Genomic DNA, 21,916 nt, shown 5'->3' with positions numbered 1-21,916 from the left:
CCCCAGGGTTTAAAAATGAGCAGAACTATTCAGTTTTCAATGACCGTAACTCTGCTTCTGTTCATTTAATCAGAAAAGTTCCACATCTTGCTGGAGGAAAAGACTTTGCACTTTCCAGTGATATATGAGACATTACGGCAGTGAAAGGCACTGATCCACACCAGCCTGTGGATGTGGGGATGTACATAGCAGGGATGTCAAACATGCGGCCTGTGGGTCAAAAGCGGCCCAGCAAAGGTTCCACTCTGGCAGAAAGTATGAATTTGCAAAGTGCAAAATGAAGTTATTAAGATTCAAAGGTGTCAAACTTTTTCTTTTTTTTAGTTCTGGGGCCACATACAGTCCAACTGTGATCTCAAGTAAAATAATAGCATAATAACTTAGAAATACTAACTCAAAATTTTCTTCTTGGTTTAATGTTGGAAAAAAGTATATTATACCTATAAATAATGCAAACAACAAATATGAACCTGAAATGTTTAAACAAAAATTAAGTGTAATTTTAACAATATTCTGCTAAATGTTTTGTGCCTTTGTAGATCCGATCTGTAATGCATATGTATACATGCCTGATCAAAATTTTAAGACCAGTTGAAAAATTGCAAGAATTTACATTTGGCATTATTGGATCTTAAGAAGATTCTAAGCAGAGTTTCAAAATGCAAAAAGAAGAAATGGGAGTGAGATCAAAAAAATGCGAGTAAACAATTTATTGAAAATGATAATTAAACTGAAATAGGCTGTTCATCAGCTGCTCAGAAGTTTAAGACTTTTGATCGGCACCAAGGCACAAAACATTTTGTATCAGGCAGAATGAAATTGAATGCAACCTCTACTTTTGATGTCACTCTGTGTGCATGACATAAAAATAAAATAATAAAAAAAATAGTGGGCGCCTCCTACATTGAAACCCTGTGAAATATCTCTGAGGACAACAGCTCAAGTCATGAATGTGTTCAAGACCAAATATGGCATGGACCCAAACATGACTCACTTAACAATGAGTAATTACATTATTATATGACAAATCTGTATTAGATGAAAAAGAGCCTTAAATAAGAGGACATATCTGAACAAATGTAGGTATGGTGTGCTAGGGCTTCGTGCAGTTTCAGTGACAATGGCATTGAAAAACCTTGTGAAAATGATCAAATTCACACCTTTTTAGAGCTACATTTTAGTATTTTGCCAAGCTATTACATAGAGGCATGGTTGAAACTTAAAAGTATTTATAAAATCACAGTTTTAGTGTTTTTAACGTTTTTAGTGATTTTGCAGAATGTTGAGATTGGGGTGAATGGGAAGGTGTCAGAAATATTTACACATTTTTTCCCCAACATATTTACTGCAAATGTAGTTGCATTTGTCCTCTTTCAGACAATGTGACTACAACATCGCATCAGTTTTTGCATTGTTGTCTTTGCCACAATTTCCAGAAAACTATTGTAACACGTTCACCTAAGTCTGCTCTTCTTCACAGTGAAAAATGGTTGATATGAGGTACTGCCTATGACAAAGAAACAGTTGTTTGACCTATCACATTTATTCAGCATCTAAATCTGCAGCAAGCACATGCAAAATTTCTAGTTCTAAATGAATGCTTAGACCCACCCAAGATGGCCACCACAACATCTTCTTTGAGGATTTCAATGGATCCGCGGGAGACAAAGTAGAGAGCAGTGAGCACGTCTCCAGAGTGGACAAGGGTGTCTCCGGGAGGCGCGTGGGTTGTCTTAAACCTCATGGCCAGGGCCCGGAGGCAGCCCTTTGTGGCTCCACGGAATGCCTTGCAGCCGTGGAGGAGGCTCTTGTTAAGGTGGAGGCAGATATCCGCCTGCAGGCACTCTGGAAAACCCTTCAGGACCTGAGTGTGAAACACAGGTCAAAGTGGACAGAGTCATGGTGAGACACAAGGTGAAAGCTGTGCTGTAAGACTCAATATTTCAATGTGCTGAAGGTTTTAATGTGTGATGTTTTGGTTTGGGGTGCAGTTGCGGATCAGATTGACTGGACTTCCAGAGGAATTTGTCACAATTGCCACCTGTGTTCTTTCCTTCTTCTCAAAACCTGTAGAAATAGCCTGCAATGTTTGTCTACACAAAATTACAATTTAGTGCTGCTGAGCCTCTCTGCAAATTTACATAAGAGACAAGACAGAACATTTAAGACTGTGTCGCTGCAAATACATGACAGCACAAACTAAAACAAAGCAGTCTCAGAGTTGCCTTTCCTCTGTTTTTGCTGTTTTAACATATTTCTCCTGGAGTTTTACTGGATTTTTTGTACTGACACAAAATGCAACTATTCTATGAACAACAACCAAATCTAAAAAAAGTACAAAATAAAATTCAAATTGTCTCAAAATCTTCACCACATTCCTAAACACTGACTCATAAAAAACACTGTATAGGTAAAAAATGTACAACCACAAATACATACATACACACACGTTTTACCATCCAATGACTAAGATTTGAACGAATACTTAAATAGGTTTATCATTCTACTTAACATTGTGTAAAATGTATAAATGCCAAGAAGATCTTCCCAATGCATAAATATAGACTTACAAAACACTTACCCTTCAAGACAAAGATACATTGACCACTGACAAAACTAATGTTCCTTGGACAACATGACTGTAGATAGGGACATTGTTATCAAGCTTTAGAAAAAAAAAAAAAAAAAAAAAAAACGTGAAAGAGATGATGGCTTTGAGGACATACGAGGGACAGTTGAAACAATAAACATTTCTTATTATTTCCACGTAAAATACAAGGTGCACACAAGGACAGCACAAATGTATCTTGAACTGATCCTGGCTCTGTCAGGCTTTTTTGTTGCTCAGAACAAAAACTGATCAGTAGATTTGGAAAGGAAAGACTGAACAACATTTGGCAAGCGCAGGTGCCACCGCTGAGCGTGCAGCCAAGCCTCCCACAGTAGGAGGGAAACCTGGCAGTGCCCGGCGAGGCTGTGCCCACTCTCACAGGCGTGATTCGCTCTGTCTCTGGTACCAGATGAATATCATGGGGTTTGTGTTTGAATACACAGATTTCATGCAAAAAGGGACCTTGAGGCAGGCCACACTCAAGTCTATTTGTGATAGACTACTGTGGCCTGAAGGAAATATTCAGTGGTATGTGTTTCCTGCATTTACCAGCATGCATAAGTATGTAAATCCATTCATGATTCACATTTACAGTGTCTTCATGTACTGTGATTTTGTGTAGGAAGTTGTGTGACAGATAAGACACTGAGGGAACATGCCCTCCAAAAATCATGCACTAGTTTTTGGACAATAATGAAAGAATTCTGTATTAATGTTCAATAAATTAGGGTTGTTGCTGCTCTTTTCTGTACATAAATTAAAGCATTCCACTACTGGTATCAGACACAGCTAAATGTTGCTCTACAACTGAAAAACATTCATTTTAACATTATTTCCGTTAACACATGTACCTCCTGCTCTTACCAGAGTGGTGGGGTCATTCCATTTGATATGAGGCAGACATGGAAAAGACAAACTTATATAAGTACCATGAACATTATCATGATGGGAAAAGCCAGAGTTAGTGTATGCATGAGCTAAAATAACTATGGCTTTCATTTCATATGTGGCTATGACCGAAAATTGCACAGTATAATGATGATGACTGAATATTATACTATGCTGATGACATAGTGATATAGTAGCTTCACATTGTTTTGGTAAGAGCATTTTTGGGGACAGGATAGCTGAAACTTGGCAGAAATGGTGTTCAAAAACATCAAACTCACACAAAATGATACTGGAAAGGAGAGAAGAAGCAACAGAAAAAAGCAAAAAAACAAACAAACAAAAAAAAAAACTCAAAGATTAACATACTTGTAGAGGACTGAAAACAGACTCATGATGGGACACACACGTACCATATTCATGTCGATGCCATTGGTGTACGTCCAAGCATGTTGGAAGTACTCCTCCAGCCTCTGTCTCAGTGGGTTGGGGATCTGGTGGAAGCGGATGAATTCTTTGACCCGTAGCATCTGGAGGTGATACCTGGCTGTACCTGAATACAACCTCTGGATGATGGCTGACACATTCCCAAAGATGCTGGCATACATTAAAGCTACAAGAGATGACATGTATGTGTGTTTTAGCCATGGCAGCTAAATATGCACACACAAAATACTGACTTCTTTGAGTATTTCCAAACAAATTACTAGTGCTACTGCAGTAAAAAAAAAGGACCAAGGGTCCTGTAATCCAACGATATATTTCAAGACATTATTTGACAATTGTTTGACCTTTCAAGGTCACTCAATGTCAAAGGTCATGGCACCAAATGAAAGCCTCTTTGCGATTTCCTATCTATTGCCAATAGTAATTATATCAATATCTTCAACTGTTTGAAGTTTTAGCACTTTGAAATTCTTCCCATTATAAACCAATAGGGATTTGTAAAATTTCAAAAATTCATAAAAAAATTTCAAAAATTCATAAAAAAATTTCAAAAATCAATCAGTATTTCTCAAGTCTTTGAACAAACTTGGCAGACCTTGCCCAAAGTAACTACTCTGCTATAAATTTCAATTGATTCTGGCTGACGGTTTTGATGAAGAAGTTTCTAGAAATCTGGACACAGATGACCTTGGGTTTGACCTTTCAAAATCAGTCAAGGTGAAAGGTCGTGGCATTAAATGAAAGCCCATATGTATCTATTGACAATAGTACTTATATCAATATCTTCAATTGTTTTGAAGTTATAGCACTTTGTAATGTGTCCCATTATAAACCAATGGGGATATTTAAAACTTCAAAAATTCATAAAAAATTCAAAAATCTATATCTCCCAGTTCTTTGAACAAACTCAGTAGACCTTACCCCAAAGATGTTCCACGACAAATATCAAGTCATTCTAACTGACGGTTTTGGCGAAGAAGATTTTTGAACAATTGTTTACAGACAACGGATGGACGGAGGACAACTGATACCAATAGTCCATCTGGACTAAAAACAGCCATATCAAGTTCCAAAGGGACACTTAGACATTTAAGATAAAGCAAGTAAAGGGGCACACATTGGACAAATGAATGAATATGAAACCTCTAGGCATGATAGATTCTTTTAAAACAGTCCACAATGTCTGCATCCCTATAAGACCATTTTGTATCATATTTGCCACGCCAAGTTTTGAGACCTCTGTCTTATCAACCAGATCAATACTTTCCTTAAAAATCTGTTGTATGTGACCGGATATGTGTTTTCTGCACCTTGGTGGATTATCATCCCACTGAAGCCAGTGGAAGGGCTTTTGTTTGCCTTTTTCAACATGGTCGCTATCGTTAAATCAAACACTTTTTGCATGAAGGTCTTTGGTAATTTTCAGAAAGTTACGCTAAGAAGAACATTTACATTGTAATACTTTTTTTTTTTTAAAGATAAGTACTTCATGTACTGAAACAATGCAATATTACATGACAATTGATTCTTTATAGTACAGTTAAAGTGTATTGAAAACATGCGTATCAAATTTGATTCTGCAGGTAAATAAGGTGCTTTATAGAAATGCCCATGAATCAAATGTGGTACAAAAATATATTGTAAAAAAACATTATATGGTAAAATTTTTTGTTTGGATATTGTTAAAAGGTCTAATAAACATCTCAACTCCAAAAAATTAGAATTTTGTGGCTAGTTTCTGATGGGTCAGGTTTTACAGCATTAAGAACTATGATAAAATATGGCTTTTTTTTTTACAGTTGTACAGATATGGCCAAAAGATTCCTTGCATATGCCACTATAAGACTATGAAATGCATCTAATTGTATACTTTTGTACCTCAGAAATGCGTGGGAAAACAAAACAAAACAAAACAAAACAAAACGAAACAAAACAAAAAAACTGAAGTAAGAAAGCTTACAAAAACAACATTTTGTATACATCAACCTGGTCTACTCTGAGGACTTTAAGAGTCAGCTTTTCTCCTTTTTGAAACATTTATTTCACTGATTCCCTCAGAGTTTTAACAGAGCATTCATAAGATCTTTGTTGCATTCTTTTCAGTCACTGAAAATGAAAATAATGTGTGTGCTGCATTTCTGTAAAAATGTACACAAGACTACTACTCAGTTAAACTAATAGTTTTAAAAAAGTGAAAATGAAAATCTCTTATGGTGCATGTCTTATTTCTAATCTGGAAAATAATAAATGGCTTTTTATTCATGGATGTGGAAATAAAAATCAATCATCTTTTGATTTATTTAATTTCTGTGTCTGAAATCAAGGCCAGAAATGCAAATATAGTCTTCATTTGTTATTGTACTTACTAGTAAGAATCATTCATTGATCATTGTTATTATCCAACTTTTACACACACAATGAGGCCACAAAAAAATAAATATAATATAAAAATATAAATGCTTGGCCAAAGTATAATATTGCAAATAACTCAAATCTTCCCCCCAAATTTCACAAATCCTCTTTTCAGGAACCTCATGTCTTACTAAGAGGATCCAAGCTGCCCTAGTTCACACCCTGGTTTTACAAATATATTTCATTAAATATTATAGTAGTGCTAAATCTTCCTTTCTCACACAGTACAGAGGATCATTTTGACGTGAATAAAACATGTATCATAACTCAGATGTCACTCACATCCAATGAGCATGACGCAGATGGAGAAGATCTTCTCAGAGTTGGTGTTGGGGGAGACGTTCCCAAAGCCCACACTGGTAAGACTGCTGAAGGTGAAGTAGAGCGCTGTGACATACTTATCTTTGATGGAAGGTCCCGAACTTGGGTCACTGTAGTTGTATTTTTTTCCTGTAGAATAATTACACATAGAGCACATTATCTTATTCATCATATCGTTAACCTCAAAGCATAATTGCCCTCACACACAAATAGACAAAAGTATTGAGACACGGTGAATTCAGGTATTTCTTTTCTAAAAGGGGTTTGAGCAACAAAACGAGAATGATAAATGTCACAATATAGTTTTATATTGTCTTAAATGTCATTGCTTTGGTTAGTTTTGTTTAAATTACCATCTTTGCTTCCAAAATGCCTCAGAGATGGATTTTACTTAATTTCTCTGAACACAGATTTTTTCTTTTTTTTTGTATCCATGACCATGATTTTATATGTTCTACCTTTAAATTTCTAAAATAATTTTCACGCTCTGACTAAAAGGATTTTGTACCACCACTAACCATCTACTTTCTTCACACCTTGCTCAGGAAGAAAAATCTCCCATTAAACTTTAAGGAAATATTGATTGATTGGTTTATAAACAATATGGACAAAAATATTGGGACACATCATGGCTAAAGCTGTAAGATGTCCTGTTCATGCTGATTTAAGATATAAACATCAGTATTAATAATCCATATGATATTTATCCCAATATAAAACTATATTATGACATTTGTCATTATTATTGTTTTGTATCACAGACCCCTGTTAGAAAAGAAACACCTGAATTCAATGTGTTCTAATACTTTTGTCCATTTGTGTATGAGTTAGGCAATTATGCTGAGGCTAACAATATGTTAGACTACGTTCAGTTCAGCATCCATAAGATGAATAAAATGTGAAAAATCATCAGATATTATTACAGATTTACCTATTGACAAGCCCAAGTTGTCCAGCCACCCAATCTTATGCTCTAAATAAGGCTTCTCCACGTTGCCAATGGCGTACCAGATACAGGCCAACCAATGGGCGATGAGGGCAAAGATACACATGAGCAGCATGAGGACAGCGGCACCGTACTCTGAATATCGGTCTAGTTTACGGGCAACACGCACCAGCCGTAGGAGCCGCGCTGTCTTTAACAAACCAATCAGAGTCGTTGTCTGTGGATGAAAAACACACATTTGTGTTGATTAGTTAAATAATAAAACAAATAACAACACATTTAATTAATTGGCATTTTTCATAGCACCCAAACCACCTTTAAATATATCAAACCATAAATACTATGAATAACAAGTCCATAATAAGTTCACTTCTTTCATTCACAGTATTCTCATTAAAAAAGTGATCAGGACAGAAAATGCCTTGAAATGCCTTCACTCGTGAAACTGCCAGTAACAAACACAACGAGAAGAATAAAAAAAGATGAGTGTGAAAAAAACAAAGAACAAGAAACAATTCAGCCCATTTATGAAACTTTTCAACATTGCATGAGTAACATTTTATCAATGATTTTACTGTTACAACTCGTCATATCCAACTCAGGATTATTAAACCACAAGAAAACCTTAAATAATGACCAATGTTTTCCTCTTTTTTGTCAAAAGATAGATAGGTGAGTAGCAAAATAAAGCAGTAAAGTGGTCCATGAAACATGAAGGTCTGAATAAAGGTTTGTGCTTTAGTTACAAGACTATTTAGTTAGTTTTCTTTTCATATTTGAATTTTCAGCAGACCATTGAGGACAGATATGTTCTGCTGTCATTTTCAATGTGTTGTTAATTTGCTTCCTTTCTTCCATTTGTTATTTTCCCCTTTTGTCTGCTTCAAGCCTTGCTTAAATTACTGCGAATGGTCTGAAAGTCAAAAATATGTTTTCTAGGAATGCATGATGCAAATTTGCAAAATTATGGGCCAATATCTTTACATACAATAACAATTTGACCAATGCTAGCATGATTCTCTGCTCACTTATTTTGTTTTCATCATTTCTTATCCTCACTTTTGATCAATGGAAACATAGACATCTTTATTTCCTGTATACATAAAAATATAAATATCAACTCAATAGTTTTAAAGTCTTTCAGCCCTCTTACTTTGAATGAGCACAACCCAACTTATTGTAATTTATACGAAAAAACAAAAAACAAAAACTAAAATGGACAAATATAAGCCACAAGTGAAATGACACCTGATAGTTGTTTGGCTTATTGGATGTACTGTTCCGGAATAACAATGAATATTTCTGTTGTGCAGTGTCAGGATTATTATTCTCCTTCCTTCCGCAATCTGTTTGTCATGAAATCCCTCTCGCTATGAAAGATCAATGACCTCCGAGCTGCAACCACACCCTGAAAATGACAAGTTTAGCCAAAGACACGTCTTATTATGTCCAGTTTTCCTTTGTAGGGATTTAGTCATTTTAATTCCACGATGCGCTTCCTCCTGCATGCATGTTCCACCAGAACAACGTCTCTCCTGACACTGCTTTCTTAATGCAATAGTGCAGAATCCTGCACTCAACGCCACCCAAGAACTGGCCGAACAACCTGGATCACTTTTAGCCCTGATCCAAAACAATATAGGAGGGTTTCAGACATACAGCACTAGTGCAGCACAAATGAAGTGAGCCACCCTTTTTGGTCAGACCAAAGACCACGGTCTGTTGAGGGGCCGACAGCCCCTCTTCTCACTTCTAAAATTGTAGATGCTTGAGTCCTTGCCTCGACGCCTTCTCCCACCCACCAGTGTTGCGAGTGGATGGGACTTGTCGAGGAAAGAGGGGAGCTGAGGCAACAGGCATTTGACAACATGAGACATCCTCACCTCAGAGTTGTAATTTTAAACAGACTTCAGTTAAACAGAACTGACAACTGTCTGCTATTTTATCATAATGTAGTGCTTTATTTTATCGGCAGGGGTCTGGACTAAGTTTTAATTCATTTCACAATGTGGCATAATTTGTCCTTGGGGAATTTAGGGATGTAATATATGTTTTTTATTTGACACACACAAGACTGATCTTGCATTTGATCATCTTAAATAACTAACGCAACTTCAGAATTGAGGAAAACCTTTATTTTTGGAGTCCTGCTCCTGTTGTAGTTTGTATAATCTTAGACATGTACTGCACCTATTTAACATGTCACCAAAAAGAGTTACTTAAGACCTCTGCAAAGCCCTTGCAGCTAGCCCCCTCAGTTGATAGTGTGCATTTTAGGGAATTAAGACACTATTCATAATGCCAGACGGAGATCATTTTCTGGGTCACGAATGAGCATCAAGGAGTCAAGGAGCCGAAGAGGCAAAAAGTGAGGAATTGAGGGCCCTGGGTGATTAAACAATAAAGTCTGAAAGTCTGCATCAAATGAGGTAAATACTGGAGGCAAATCCAGTGATAACTAAAAGTAGCATAATAATCCCAGTAATTCTTAATTTTATCTGCTTGTGCCTCACAAAAACCCAAGGAAACTTTATATATAAAAACACAGTAACATTTAATTAAAAAACAAAAAATGTGTACAAGTCCAGATTACATTTGGGTTACAGGCTGATAAACAGATGTGGTTTAAGATGCACAGTAGCAGAGGAGATTGTAAAACATGTAAAACTAAAATGAGGTTGGTTGCTTTAGCAGGTTGATTTCCGCACCTATTTAAATGTAATCCAGATTAGATTTTGTAATTTTATTTTCACTGCTGCTGGGTAGAAGTAATAGACAAATTCAGGACCATGTCTACTGTGCTTTATGGCAACGATAACATTTGTCCAGAAATCAAACAAAGTGAACAAGCCGTTCATGCTCTTAAAGTGTTGCAGGTCAAGGTCAGGGTCATGCGGATTAGTGATTGAATAACGTTTGTAGTCTAGTGTACTTAATGCTATTCACAAGCCTCATGAATTGGAAACAGACTGGTGGATCATTCCTGCTTGTGTAAACATCTTTCAAGGTCTCAGCATCCCTCAATGTCAAAACAACTTGAATGACTCAGACATGGCTCATAGTGCTATAATTGCTTGTGACTGCCGATCCTGAGAGTCATTAATGGAACTGACTTATAGATGAACCACTTGGCGTGAAAATAAGTCCATAAAAGAATAGCAAAGGCAGTTAAGTGATTCATTTTTTGGCTGATGATGAAGCATTTTATTTGGAGGTAACACGTTGCCCTGAATAACTGAAGCTCGGAATTGACAAAGCATTGAAGCCAGTCAGAGCAAAAGAAAACCTCGAAGCAGTTTCTCTGAATGTAAACACATACAAATATAGACCCAGACATGCATGTAAAAAAATTCAGACTGCCTTCTGTTCTATTTAATTCAAAACCCTTTAATCCCGCCGTCTGCATTTTTTCTTGCCTGCTTAAATTATCGCAGATTATGCAGCAGGGGGCTGGAATGAAGGAGACCAGTTTATAGCCATGACAATCTATTACTGTCGTATAATTCGTAAATGCAATAAGTGATAGTTGGAGAATGCTAATAGGTCCTTCCACTCCCCATTGTGTTTGACAATTACCCCTAATATCCTCGGGGAAATCATTACTTGTAGTCTCTTCAGTAAAAGTGCCTCCAAGATGTGCTTATTTACCACTGTTGTATGGGTAAACATGACACAGATTATGCACGCCAGGTATTAAAAGCAGGTAGGTGACTTTTTCTGGGGGACAAAGATGATTTATAAGAGCGCGTGTCTCTCCGTCATGGTGAGGAAGAGCACTGTAGCTACCTCTGATGGGTCCATTAAAGAGCCTCTGTCCTCACAAACTCACTCCTAAATAACCACCATCATTCACGGGTGTGCACCCAGCCACCGCGCCCTTTCAGTGACAACTGAACGAACAGTCAATGAATTATATACAGAAGCAGATAAGCCCTAAATTATCAGAATTTTTAGCATGCACTACCTTATTACAGCTTTTTTTGTGCAATATGAAAAAAACAAGATAAAGTGTGTAACATGCAGGAGATACAAATATCAATAACAATTTGTTAATTCTTCTCTTTTTTTGAGCTCTAAATAACTTAATTTGCAAGATTCAATTGAAAATTTATACATGCTTGTAGACTTAAGTGGAGACGATTGCTTTCATCCGTGACAACAGGTTGTACACAGATTTTATTTACAGAACTTGGGTTGGTTTTTCTGCACAAATCCTTATGATTCTCCTGATTTCTTCAGTGCATCTATTCTGCTCTTCTACAGCTGCAACAGGGACAACAAAAGCTGCTACCTTTCTCAGTTAAACTCAATAAAAAAAACAGCCATGCAGAAAGCCGACATCAAGGGCATTACTCTGTTTAAATATATTAATTTTAGTAAAAATGTCTAATGCCTGGCTAATGCCAGCGTTTATTAAGGTTCTTTTTTTAAATGCATTGAATTAATTTCTGTGTCAGTATGTTCTCCTTCCTGATTGTGCGGAGCCAGATAAATGAAGGGTATGCAGGTCCTAAATCTTTTGGAGAACAGGCGACATGAAGCTGTGCTCTCATCAGAGTTTTAGCTGACATTTTTTGCCCCTATATCCAATCATAATCATTTTTATTTTCCTGTCCTTAAGTGGTGGGTTGCCTTGAGTGAAATACAGATGCTTTCAGGACTTCAGAATGAAAGTGAAAAAGACGACTGAACAACTGCTCTTAATGTCATAGTAAACTTTGTCCTAGTCAGCCCATTCTACCTCTATTTACCATCTTTTGCCTCTGAGTTTTACACAGGAATAGTAGTTAATGGAGTATGAGGCCAAACACCACCTAGCTATGAAGCAGCATAAGTAATACAGGACCATGTAAGTGGTTAGCTTGTAGCTTTGGCATATGGGATATGAGAGCATGAATCCTGCAAATCGCAAGGTTTTACTTCTTCTAAAATACAGGTGGACTTCAAGGCTTTTGACAAGCATTATCAGCTGACTGAAACATTAAACGATTGGTCCAGCACATAAATCCATAACTGCTGTGTTCATATTCTGGTAATCACACAAGACCATGTGAATATTACATACAATTTTTGATATCTATAACATAATACAGTTACCATTTTGAAGGCTTGCGCATGCATAGCTGTATGAATAAGTATGGAAGTGTAGGAATAAAGATGGGAGGGAAGGGAAAGGAAAAATGAAAGGTGAAAAAAGAGATAGAATCAATTTATAGGTGAACAAGTATGCACTCCCTGAGATGTAACGCAGATGATCTATTTGACCTGCAGAGTGTGTGGCCCACAGAGTCTTCACAGTGGAGTTTATAACTCCCATTTGATGACGGCAGCAGAGGTTGGTTTTCATTCATTCAGCTGAGTACACTGGAGTGAGTTAGGTAAAATGTCTTGTTCAAGGACGGTGCACAGCAGCAGAGCCGTGGATTGGATTTATGACCCTCGAGTCAGACCCACTAACTTGACCAGTTTGTCCACTGCCTCTCCACTTGCAGTGTGTAATGTTGATTAAAATGTGGGCTTACAGTAAGTCGGAGGCGTTTGGGGCTGAGGAGTGCGGCTAAAGCTCCCATTATCTAGCAGTTGGACAAAACATATCCCCACAGTATCCCACTGGCCATCTGCCTCTGAGGCTTTCCAGTTTTGTCTGGCCACTTGAATCCAAGATCATCAAAGGCTGTGACATTACTTTGAACTCAGTGGTATAAAAATATCCTCATCCAGTACTTAATGAAAACTACTAATAGTAAACTTGCACAGTACTGTACTTTAAGGAAAAGTTCAAGGAAAAGTATTGTGCATAAAAAGTAGTCAGTATGAATAATGGTCTTTAGCTCTATTCACACAGTATAACTAGTACTAGTATAACCTGTGGACTTCTGGTGTTTTGGAAAATATTCTTCATTATTCCCTGGCTCTGATGTCAAGAGAATTGACAGATATTATAATAATTATTCCTTACTGTAGCTGTCAATCATGTCATCCATTACATCATCTTCTGAAATGTCGCTCTTAGATTTGCTCTTTCAGTGCTATATCGTGACATGACACTTTGAAACTGTCATTAATCATCATCAGCACAGACTCCAAAGACACCAAAGTCCTCAACCAGGAAACAGTCTAAATAAATGCATGGAGGATACAAAAATGTTGTAAATTTCTCTGAATCACAGAGATGTCAATTTATACAGGACTAATATAATAACTGGACCACTGTATTAGTTGAAACAGGGTCTTTTAGAGCAGAGCCTTTACTTCACAAATTACAGACATGGCAGAATCTATAAGTCCACAAGTACTACTAGTCACACACAAATAGGGTTTTTGTCAGTGTTCTGATCTGAACAGAAGCTAAAGCTGTCAGACAAATGCAGTGGAGAAGTATTAAGTTACATTAAATGCAAAGGCACAAATAATTCAAATCTGTGCTTAAGTACAATACTTTTAAATAATTAAAAGAACATATTACAGATATAAATGCAAGCTCCTATAATTTAATCATGAACAACAGTCTACCACAAAGTAACTGTAATTTGGCTAAACCTTACATTTTCTAACCCCTCATCTCACAGTTAGTCATATTCTTTCTGTACTCACACCATGGCTGCACAAGATGGAACAACAGGTTACTTACTCATCGTATATGAAGAACAATTAAACATATGGTGCAAATTGTCTGAGTATGTATTGGTACAAAGAGGAATCACACAATTGTGCCTGCTTGACTGTTTCAGCAGGGCAAAAGTGTGATTGAGGGGGCTGCTTGTTACAATGAACCTGCCTCCTCTTTCTTCTTTGTTTAGCACAGCCAACGCTGCAGGTAGTGCAGCATAATAGAGTTGGAGTATATTTCTGTGCTGTCTGCTTCAACCAAAGGCAAACCGATGCATAATTTACAAACTGACAAAACAAAGACTGTGTTTGAATATTATGGAAAAAGTGATTTGAATAAAGCTGCTTTAATTTGCATGAAATTGCATTCAGAAAACAGGGAGTAATTGAATCTTGAGTGTGGTTTCTTGGTACCTAAAATGCTAAATTCAAAGTTGCATATGTCAAACGCCTTAGTTTAGTGCAGAGCTGTTTGGTGCTTGTATTGTATTGTGTACACATCTTATCTAGCTTGCTCAGAATTTAAGAAAATACATATTTAAATTCTGGTTTTGGGAAAATCTCGTAGTAAACCTCCAAAATTTGCACTTACCTTAAGTTTGACAATCAAGCACATGCGGATGTGGACATAATCACAGGCAAATAATCTCAATTTATAATAACAGGGCACTAATATGAAAATGAGGGATTAATTCAAATGATGCCTGTAGGTAAATAAAGCACCACACCACTTTACATTTGCTAAAACCCTACCATGACTAGGAATCAAACTGCCATGTTTCTAATGACATCAGCACAAAAATCTTAACATATTGTAGAAGATGGTTTCCAGGCAAAAAAGGTACACGAGATCATGTCTAAAAATAGTCACCGTCTCTGCACGAAGAGCTAAAATAACACACCTAAAAGACGAGAGATAAAACTGTGCATGGATGTGTTATTTTCAGTTTCTATGATTGGAGAAACTAAAAATAACACATTTTGTCAGTCTGCTCATCCTGACACTGTGGGGTTTGGACACGAGCTGTAACAGGAACACACATCCTGTCACTGCGCCAGTCATCTAGCGGTATGACGAGGACATACATCGTGCTGTGGCATCGCTCAACTGTCTGCTCTTTTTCTCCACCTGCCAGTCACTGCCAGCCTCCAGCTACCAACTCTCTCACTGTACCACACACCTAATGGCAAATAATGGCTCAGCTAACTCAGAGGCTGACACTGAGGCCTCACCCTCTACACATGCAGTAATCTGGAATTTTTTGCATGTTTTTTAGAGATGCTGCATCATGCATCCTAGAATACAGGGCTTGTAGAAAGAAGCCCTGCCTCAGAAACGTACTTAGGCTTCATTGCCTTTGTTGCCCACTTTTAATTCTGCTCTCTAAATGACTCTCTCTGTGCATTAGATAACTTTCTAAGCCATCACTCTGAGATGTACACGAGCAAAATAGTTTTTCCCTCACAGGCAGGGTGGTTAGGGAGGCTGAGACCTTTTTAACTGATTTGGATTGCTGGGGGCCTTCCAGTCTGGCTCTGCTGAAAAGAGAGCAAAGGGAAGCAGATGTGACAGCCAAGTGTCAGATTGGCTTAGTCTAAAAATTCAAGAAAATAGCTCACAAACATGACTGCTAGAACTGTGGCCTAACATCACAACTCCTGAGTGAGCAAAAGAAATAGACAAAAATGTATCATAACTGCAAAAAGGTATTCCTTGTCTTTCATGTTCCTCATTTGGTACAGGTTGTATTAACTTCAGAATCAGAATGTAAAGAAATGCATCTGTGCAAACCCTGCATAGCAGTTTTATCATGCTTCATTGGTAATTCTTAAAGTCAATGCAAATGTACTAACTTCTACATATCCGCTCAGTCAATTTACCAGTTAAGGACCAAATATACTAATACTTTGTGCCAGTGCAAGCCCATATTTGGCTTTAAAATGGTACTGTTGACATTTTCAACAGGGGCACAGTGTAAATTTATCACTGGAAAGGCAGGGGCAGAGTTACTTTTGTACATGGATTAATCACATTTGTAGAGTGGATATAAAAAGTCTACTCACCCTCATTAAAATGCCAGCTTTTTGTGATGTAAAAAAAATTATATATGATATGATAAATAATTTCAAAACCTTTTTCCACCATTTATGTAACCTATAACCCCTACATCTCAATTGAAAAACAAACTGAAATCTTTTAGGGAGGGGAAGTAAAAATTAACAACTGAGAAAATGTGGTTCCACAAGTGTGCACACCCTCTTATAACTGGGGATGTGGCTGTGTTCAGAATTAACTAATCACATTTAAACCCATGTTAAATGGTAGTCAGCATCCACCTGCCACCATTTTAAGTGCCTCTGATTAACCCCAAATAAAGTTGAACTGTTTTAGTAGGCTTTTCCTGACATTTTCATAGTCCGTAATCCCAGTAGATCACCTGTTAAAACTTGCCACTCCCTTCGGTGCTTTATTGGATTGTAGTTTTGCTAATTTGCACTGCCATAGTAAAGCTGGCTTCAAGTATCATAAAGACTGTCACATTACAAGCCATGGTCCTCAGAGAGCTTCCAAAGCATCAGTGGGATCTCATTGTTCAAAGGTATTAGTCAGGAGAAGGGTACAAAAGAATTTCCAAGGCATTAAATATACCATGGAACACAGTGAAGACAGTCACCATCAAGGAGAGAAAATATGACACAACACTGACATTACCAAGAACTGGACATCCCTGCAAAACTGAAGAAAAGACGGAAAGAAAACTGGTCAGGGAGGCTGTCAAGAGGCAGACAGAGACACTGAAGGAGATGCAATGATTTCTAGCAAATAATTGTGATGTAATACATATGACAATAATCTCACATGTCTGGGCTATGGGGTAGGGTAGCAAAACCAAAGCCTTATCTTGTGAAGAAAAGTACCCAAGTCTGGCTCATTTTTTTAAAAACACATTTTAAATCTCCCAAATACATGTGGGAAAATATGTTATGGTCAGATGAAACCAAAGTTGAATTTGTTGGCCATAATTCCAAAAGGTATATTTGGCACAAACACGAAACTGCTAATCACCAAAAGAATGCCATACCTACAGTGAAGCATGGTGGTGGCAGCATCATGCTTTGGGGCTGTTTTTCTTCAGCTGGAACTGGGGACTTAGACAAGGTGAAGGGAATTATGAACAGTTCCAAATACCAGTCAGTGTTGGCATAAACCTTCAGGCTTCTGCTAGAAAGCTGAAGATGAAGAGGAATTTCATCTTTCAGCACGACAGTGATCCAAAGCCCACATCCAAATCAACAAAAGAATGACTTCACCAGAGGAAGATGAAGGTTTTGTGATGGCTCAGCCAGAGTCCAGACCTGAATCTGATCGAACATCTGTGGAGTGATCTGAAGAGGGTTGTGCACAGGAGATGCCCTCACAGCCTGACAGATTTGGAACATTTTTATAAAGAAGAGTGGGCAAATATGGCCACATCAAGATGTGCCACGCTGATACACTCCTACCCAAAAAGACTGAGTGCAGTAATAAAAACCAAAGGTGTTGCAACAGCGTATTAGTTCAAGGCTGTGCATATTTATGCAACCGGGTTATTGTAGATTTTTTATTTTTCCCCTTAAAATATTACAGTTTGTTTTTCAATTGACTTGCACAGGTTATAGATCTCATTAATGGTGGAAAAAAAAAAAAGATTTACCTTGGTCTCCTTATTTTACATCAAAAAAACCTGGCATTTGAACAGGGGTGTGAAGACTTTTCATATGCACTGTAGTTGTAGGAGTTCTCATTTCAAAGTGCACATTTTAGAGAGGAGAGTATTTAAATGAGTCACACAAAGCGATTAATCAGGGCTTGCAGCTGTAAATTTACTGCTGACAGTGCCATTATTTAAAGACACAAAAGCATGTTTTAACTCATTTGAGCTTGTTCTGACTGTGACAGTTACAGAGATCAGGTGATAAAAGAAAAGCATTAGGCATTATCACAACAGATCAACTACAACTACACTTTCTGGTTATGACATCATTATTGGAAAGAGCCACTGACATAATGTTGCAAAATCACCAGGAGACTTTACAATAAGTCAAGCAGAGGTTCTACTTTCACCTAAAATCATGAGGTTTCATGCAAAAAAACTCACTTACTCACTACAAAAAATCTTCTTTAGAACACTCAAATTTCCAAGTGTTTTACCTGTTCTAGCTGATACACAGCATGCCATTTTTCCTCTGTATCACTGATATTAAAAAACTATTTAGAATAAATGTAAGTACCTCCAGGTTTGGCCGGAGAGTGTTGTAAATTATGGAAATCAAAATTCAGTGCTATAGCAGCTACAATGTCACTGCTCCATACATCTTCATAGCGTCATGCACCGTACCATCTTCTTTAATTTCCTCTGTGGAATGAATGTTTCCCCTCCTGTATTAACCTCAGTCATGATGGCGATCCTGATATGCATTTATAAGCATATAAGTATTTTAGTCACTAGTTTAGTTCAGGTAAGTTTCATCTACTAAATCTTCAAAATTGCACAATTCTCTTTCTACTGCCTTTCTTAAGTCTGCGTTATTATTTCCAGAGTGGAAAATCTCTGTGTGTTTTATCTCATTACTGTGTAACAAACCATGTATGTGTTACGGCACAATCTCTGTACCCTCATTGGGTGCATCTATGTGCACTCTGGCTCTAAATTAAATTGCACTGGTCTTGGTAGAGCAGCACATGTCACTGCTGACATGAAATGATGGTCTCTGAGTTGATCATTTTCTGTAATCCCAGTAGATCACCTGTTAAATCTTGCCACGCCCTTCTGTGCTTTCTTGGATTGTAGTTTTGCTCATTTGCACTGCCATAGTAAAGCTGGCTTCAAGTATCATGTAGATTGCGACATTATTTGTCACATGCAATGCTAATGTAGTTGGGAATACACTATATAAACCCACACGAATACACACACCTTCAAGTTCCCTGTTGTTTTAATATACCTCCCCAAGAAAATACAAGCTTGTTTTAAGGTAACCTGTATCAGAGGAGAGCGAAAAGGAAGCCAATATCATATTTTGCCAAAACTCCAACAAATGTGTGTCCAGCAAGTTCAAGAGTGATGCAAGAGTGTAGTAGATCATGAAAAAAAGGCTCCAGTAAAATTACCACCATCTTAGATATTCGGTGTGGAAAGTTTTAAAATCTCAAGGCGTGTAAATAGTTTAACATGTTTGACAAAGTGAACTTTCTGTGGTAACTTTATCAATAAAAGACTTGCTAGAAAAAGGAAGAACTGAAACATTTCATATATTGACTCATTTACAGACTGATGCATCTGTTAATGAGTTATTCTTCTTACCCACACAGACATGACTGAAATGGTAATAACTAGAATATAAATTCATGACTCACCTCATCTGATCCTGAGCCAAAGATGAGCAGGTCAAATGGGATGGCAGCCACCATGTCAATGAGGAACCAACCTTTGAAATAGTGGATGGCAATCTTGCCAGGGTGACTGACCACCTCTTCATTGATGTTGACATAAGTTGTCCTGAAGTTTATAAGGATGTCCACAATGAACATAATGTCGACTATCAGGTCCACTACATTGAGTGGCGAGCAGGAGTAGCCACATTCTCGCCTCTTCTGCTCCTCAATGTCATTGAGGAGGAAAGCAGCAGAGTAGGGTGTGAAAATGGCTGTGTAAATGACCAGCAGCAGGATAAGCCAGTCCCAGACTGCTTTAAATGGGCTGTAGTGTAGGATGGTCCACTTGTCAATGCGTGGTGTCTGGAGTTTGTACTCAGGCAGCACATCTGCACCCAGAGAAAGAACCTGTGGATGACACAAAATTAAATCTGCAGATAGTCTAAACCAGGGACAAAACACCAGGATTTAAAAATACACACCTTTTCTTACAATTATCTCTTCTTGGTCTTTGCGGTAGACTGAAAATAAAGATGGACGACATGTATCTATGGAAATGTAAAACCAAAAATCATGGGTAATGGAGCTCTGAGACCAGCCCAAAAGTCTATGCTGCATCTGACTGAGTCTTGACAGCACCTGGCTTTACCAGTCGTCAATCTCCTATCTGAAAAGACCTGCGATTGGCTAAAGTTTAAATCTAGAGACAAGTCTGGTTCAATCCACACTCATCTTTCAATAGGGGAGAAACTCTCTTTTTTGTCATGTTTAGATTTCTTTAAATGAATCACTCTTGTCTTGACCAGTGCCAAGCACAGTACACAGCAATGGTGCCTTTGGTAAACTTGTGCCAGTGGAGTTGTTTTGATGGGATATTTGCATATAAGAAAGCTGCAGCATTTAAATGACTAAATCTAAATATGGAAGAAAATGCCACATAAAAGGGTGTATGTCAAAACACACCTACACTGAAGATGCAGTTCAGACATTTAAAACAATAAAAAACAGACAGTTTAGTTTCCTGACAACTCAAATAACAATATAATGAAAGGTTATTATGAATATTTGCTCAGTGATGACAAACATACTGTCTACAGAAGATTAGACGACCCCATTCATGTTTCAAAGGCTGTTTTTTATGAGGTGGGGGTTTCCACAAAAAGTTGAGGACCTCATTGAACAATAGGTAAATGGACATCTTCTTTACACTTACAGAAATATTTTGAATCTGCAAATATATGAATGTTAACATATCAAATTTATGTTCTTTGTAGCAGATGTTTCCACCATTTTTAAAAGTAATTTTTTGAAAGTAATTTCAATCACTGCACACTGATGTCCTAAAGGATTTCATGTAATACCTTGCAAATGTTATAATGTCACAAATCCTACTGGTATATTTTGTGGCTGCTAAAAATACAAAGAAAGCTCCACTCAAGAGCCTGTTTGTTTTGTTTGTTTTTTTCTGTGATTTCTCGTTAAAGGTATATTAACTCTGGTCAATATAATAGAATAATGACAATGCACTCTGTCCTCCTTGGACCGTCACCTTATCGTGGTGGAGGAGTTTGAGAGCCCGAATGACCCTAAGAGCTATGTTGTTGGTGGCATTTTGCCCCTGGTAGGGTCTCCCATGGCAGATTGGTCCTAGGTGAAGGGCTAGACAAAGAACAGTTCAGAAAACCCTTCATGGCAAGAAAAAAAAGTGAATGTGTACCTGGCCTGGGGGGTTACCAGGGCTCCCCCCTGAAGCCAGGCCTGGGGTTGGTGCCCATGGAGGAGCACCTGGTGGCTGGGCCTTTGCCCATGGGGTCCAGGCCGGGCCCTTGCCCATGGGGTTCAGCCGGGCTCAGCCCAAACTGGAGACATGGGCCTGTCATCCTGTAGGCCCACCACCTGCAGGGGGAAGCAGAAGGGTCCGGTGCTTTGTGGATCGGACAGCAGACCAAAGCAAAGGCTTTGGTGGTGCGATCCTCGGTTATAGAAACTGGCTTTTGAAACATGAAATGTCACCTCTCTGGCGGGGAAGGAGCAGGAGCTTGTGGAAGAGGATGAGCGTTACCGGCTCAAAATAGTCAGCCTCACCTCGACACACAGCGTCAGCTCTCTCTTTTTTCTCTCTTTCTCTCTGGACTCTCTCTTTTGCTGGTGTGGCCCTGGGTGAGAGGAAGAGGGCAAGGGTGGGCTTTTTGATAGCCCCGAGGCTCTCTGCCTGCATGCTGCCTGCATGTTACCTGCATCCCCAGTGGATAAAAGGGTTGCTTCC

At 38.0% G+C, this 21,916-nt stretch overlaps 1 protein-coding gene across 3 annotated transcripts in view; it reads right to left on the bottom strand.

Annotated features, from left to right (window-relative positions):
* LOC115431749 (potassium voltage-gated channel subfamily H member 7-like) overlaps positions 1 to 21,916 on the bottom strand; it is a 114,123-nt gene that overhangs the window by 27,617 nt on the left and 64,590 nt on the right. Inside the window, exons 7-11 of one of the 3 annotated variants that reach the window (XM_030152394.1) lie at positions 19,633 to 20,058; positions 7,611 to 7,842; positions 6,641 to 6,808; positions 3,913 to 4,112; positions 1,612 to 1,864 (exon numbers count right to left, since the gene is read on the bottom strand). In XM_030152394.1, the coding sequence (XP_030008254.1) occupies positions 1,612 to 1,864; positions 3,913 to 4,112; positions 6,641 to 6,808; positions 7,611 to 7,842; positions 19,633 to 20,058 (1,279 nt within the window). Of the gene's footprint in view, positions 1 to 1,611; positions 1,867 to 3,911; positions 4,113 to 6,640; positions 6,809 to 7,610; positions 7,843 to 19,632; positions 20,059 to 21,916 lie in introns of all 3 variants that reach the window. The other 2 variants (XM_030152403.1, XM_030152409.1) reach the window with 2 other exon arrangements.

This window comes from Sphaeramia orbicularis, chromosome 2 (assembly GCF_902148855.1).
Source record: "Sphaeramia orbicularis chromosome 2, fSphaOr1.1, whole genome shotgun sequence".
Classification (NCBI taxonomy): domain Eukaryota; kingdom Metazoa; phylum Chordata; class Actinopteri; order Kurtiformes; family Apogonidae; genus Sphaeramia; species Sphaeramia orbicularis.
This window is presented reverse-complemented; position numbering and strand designations above follow the sequence as displayed.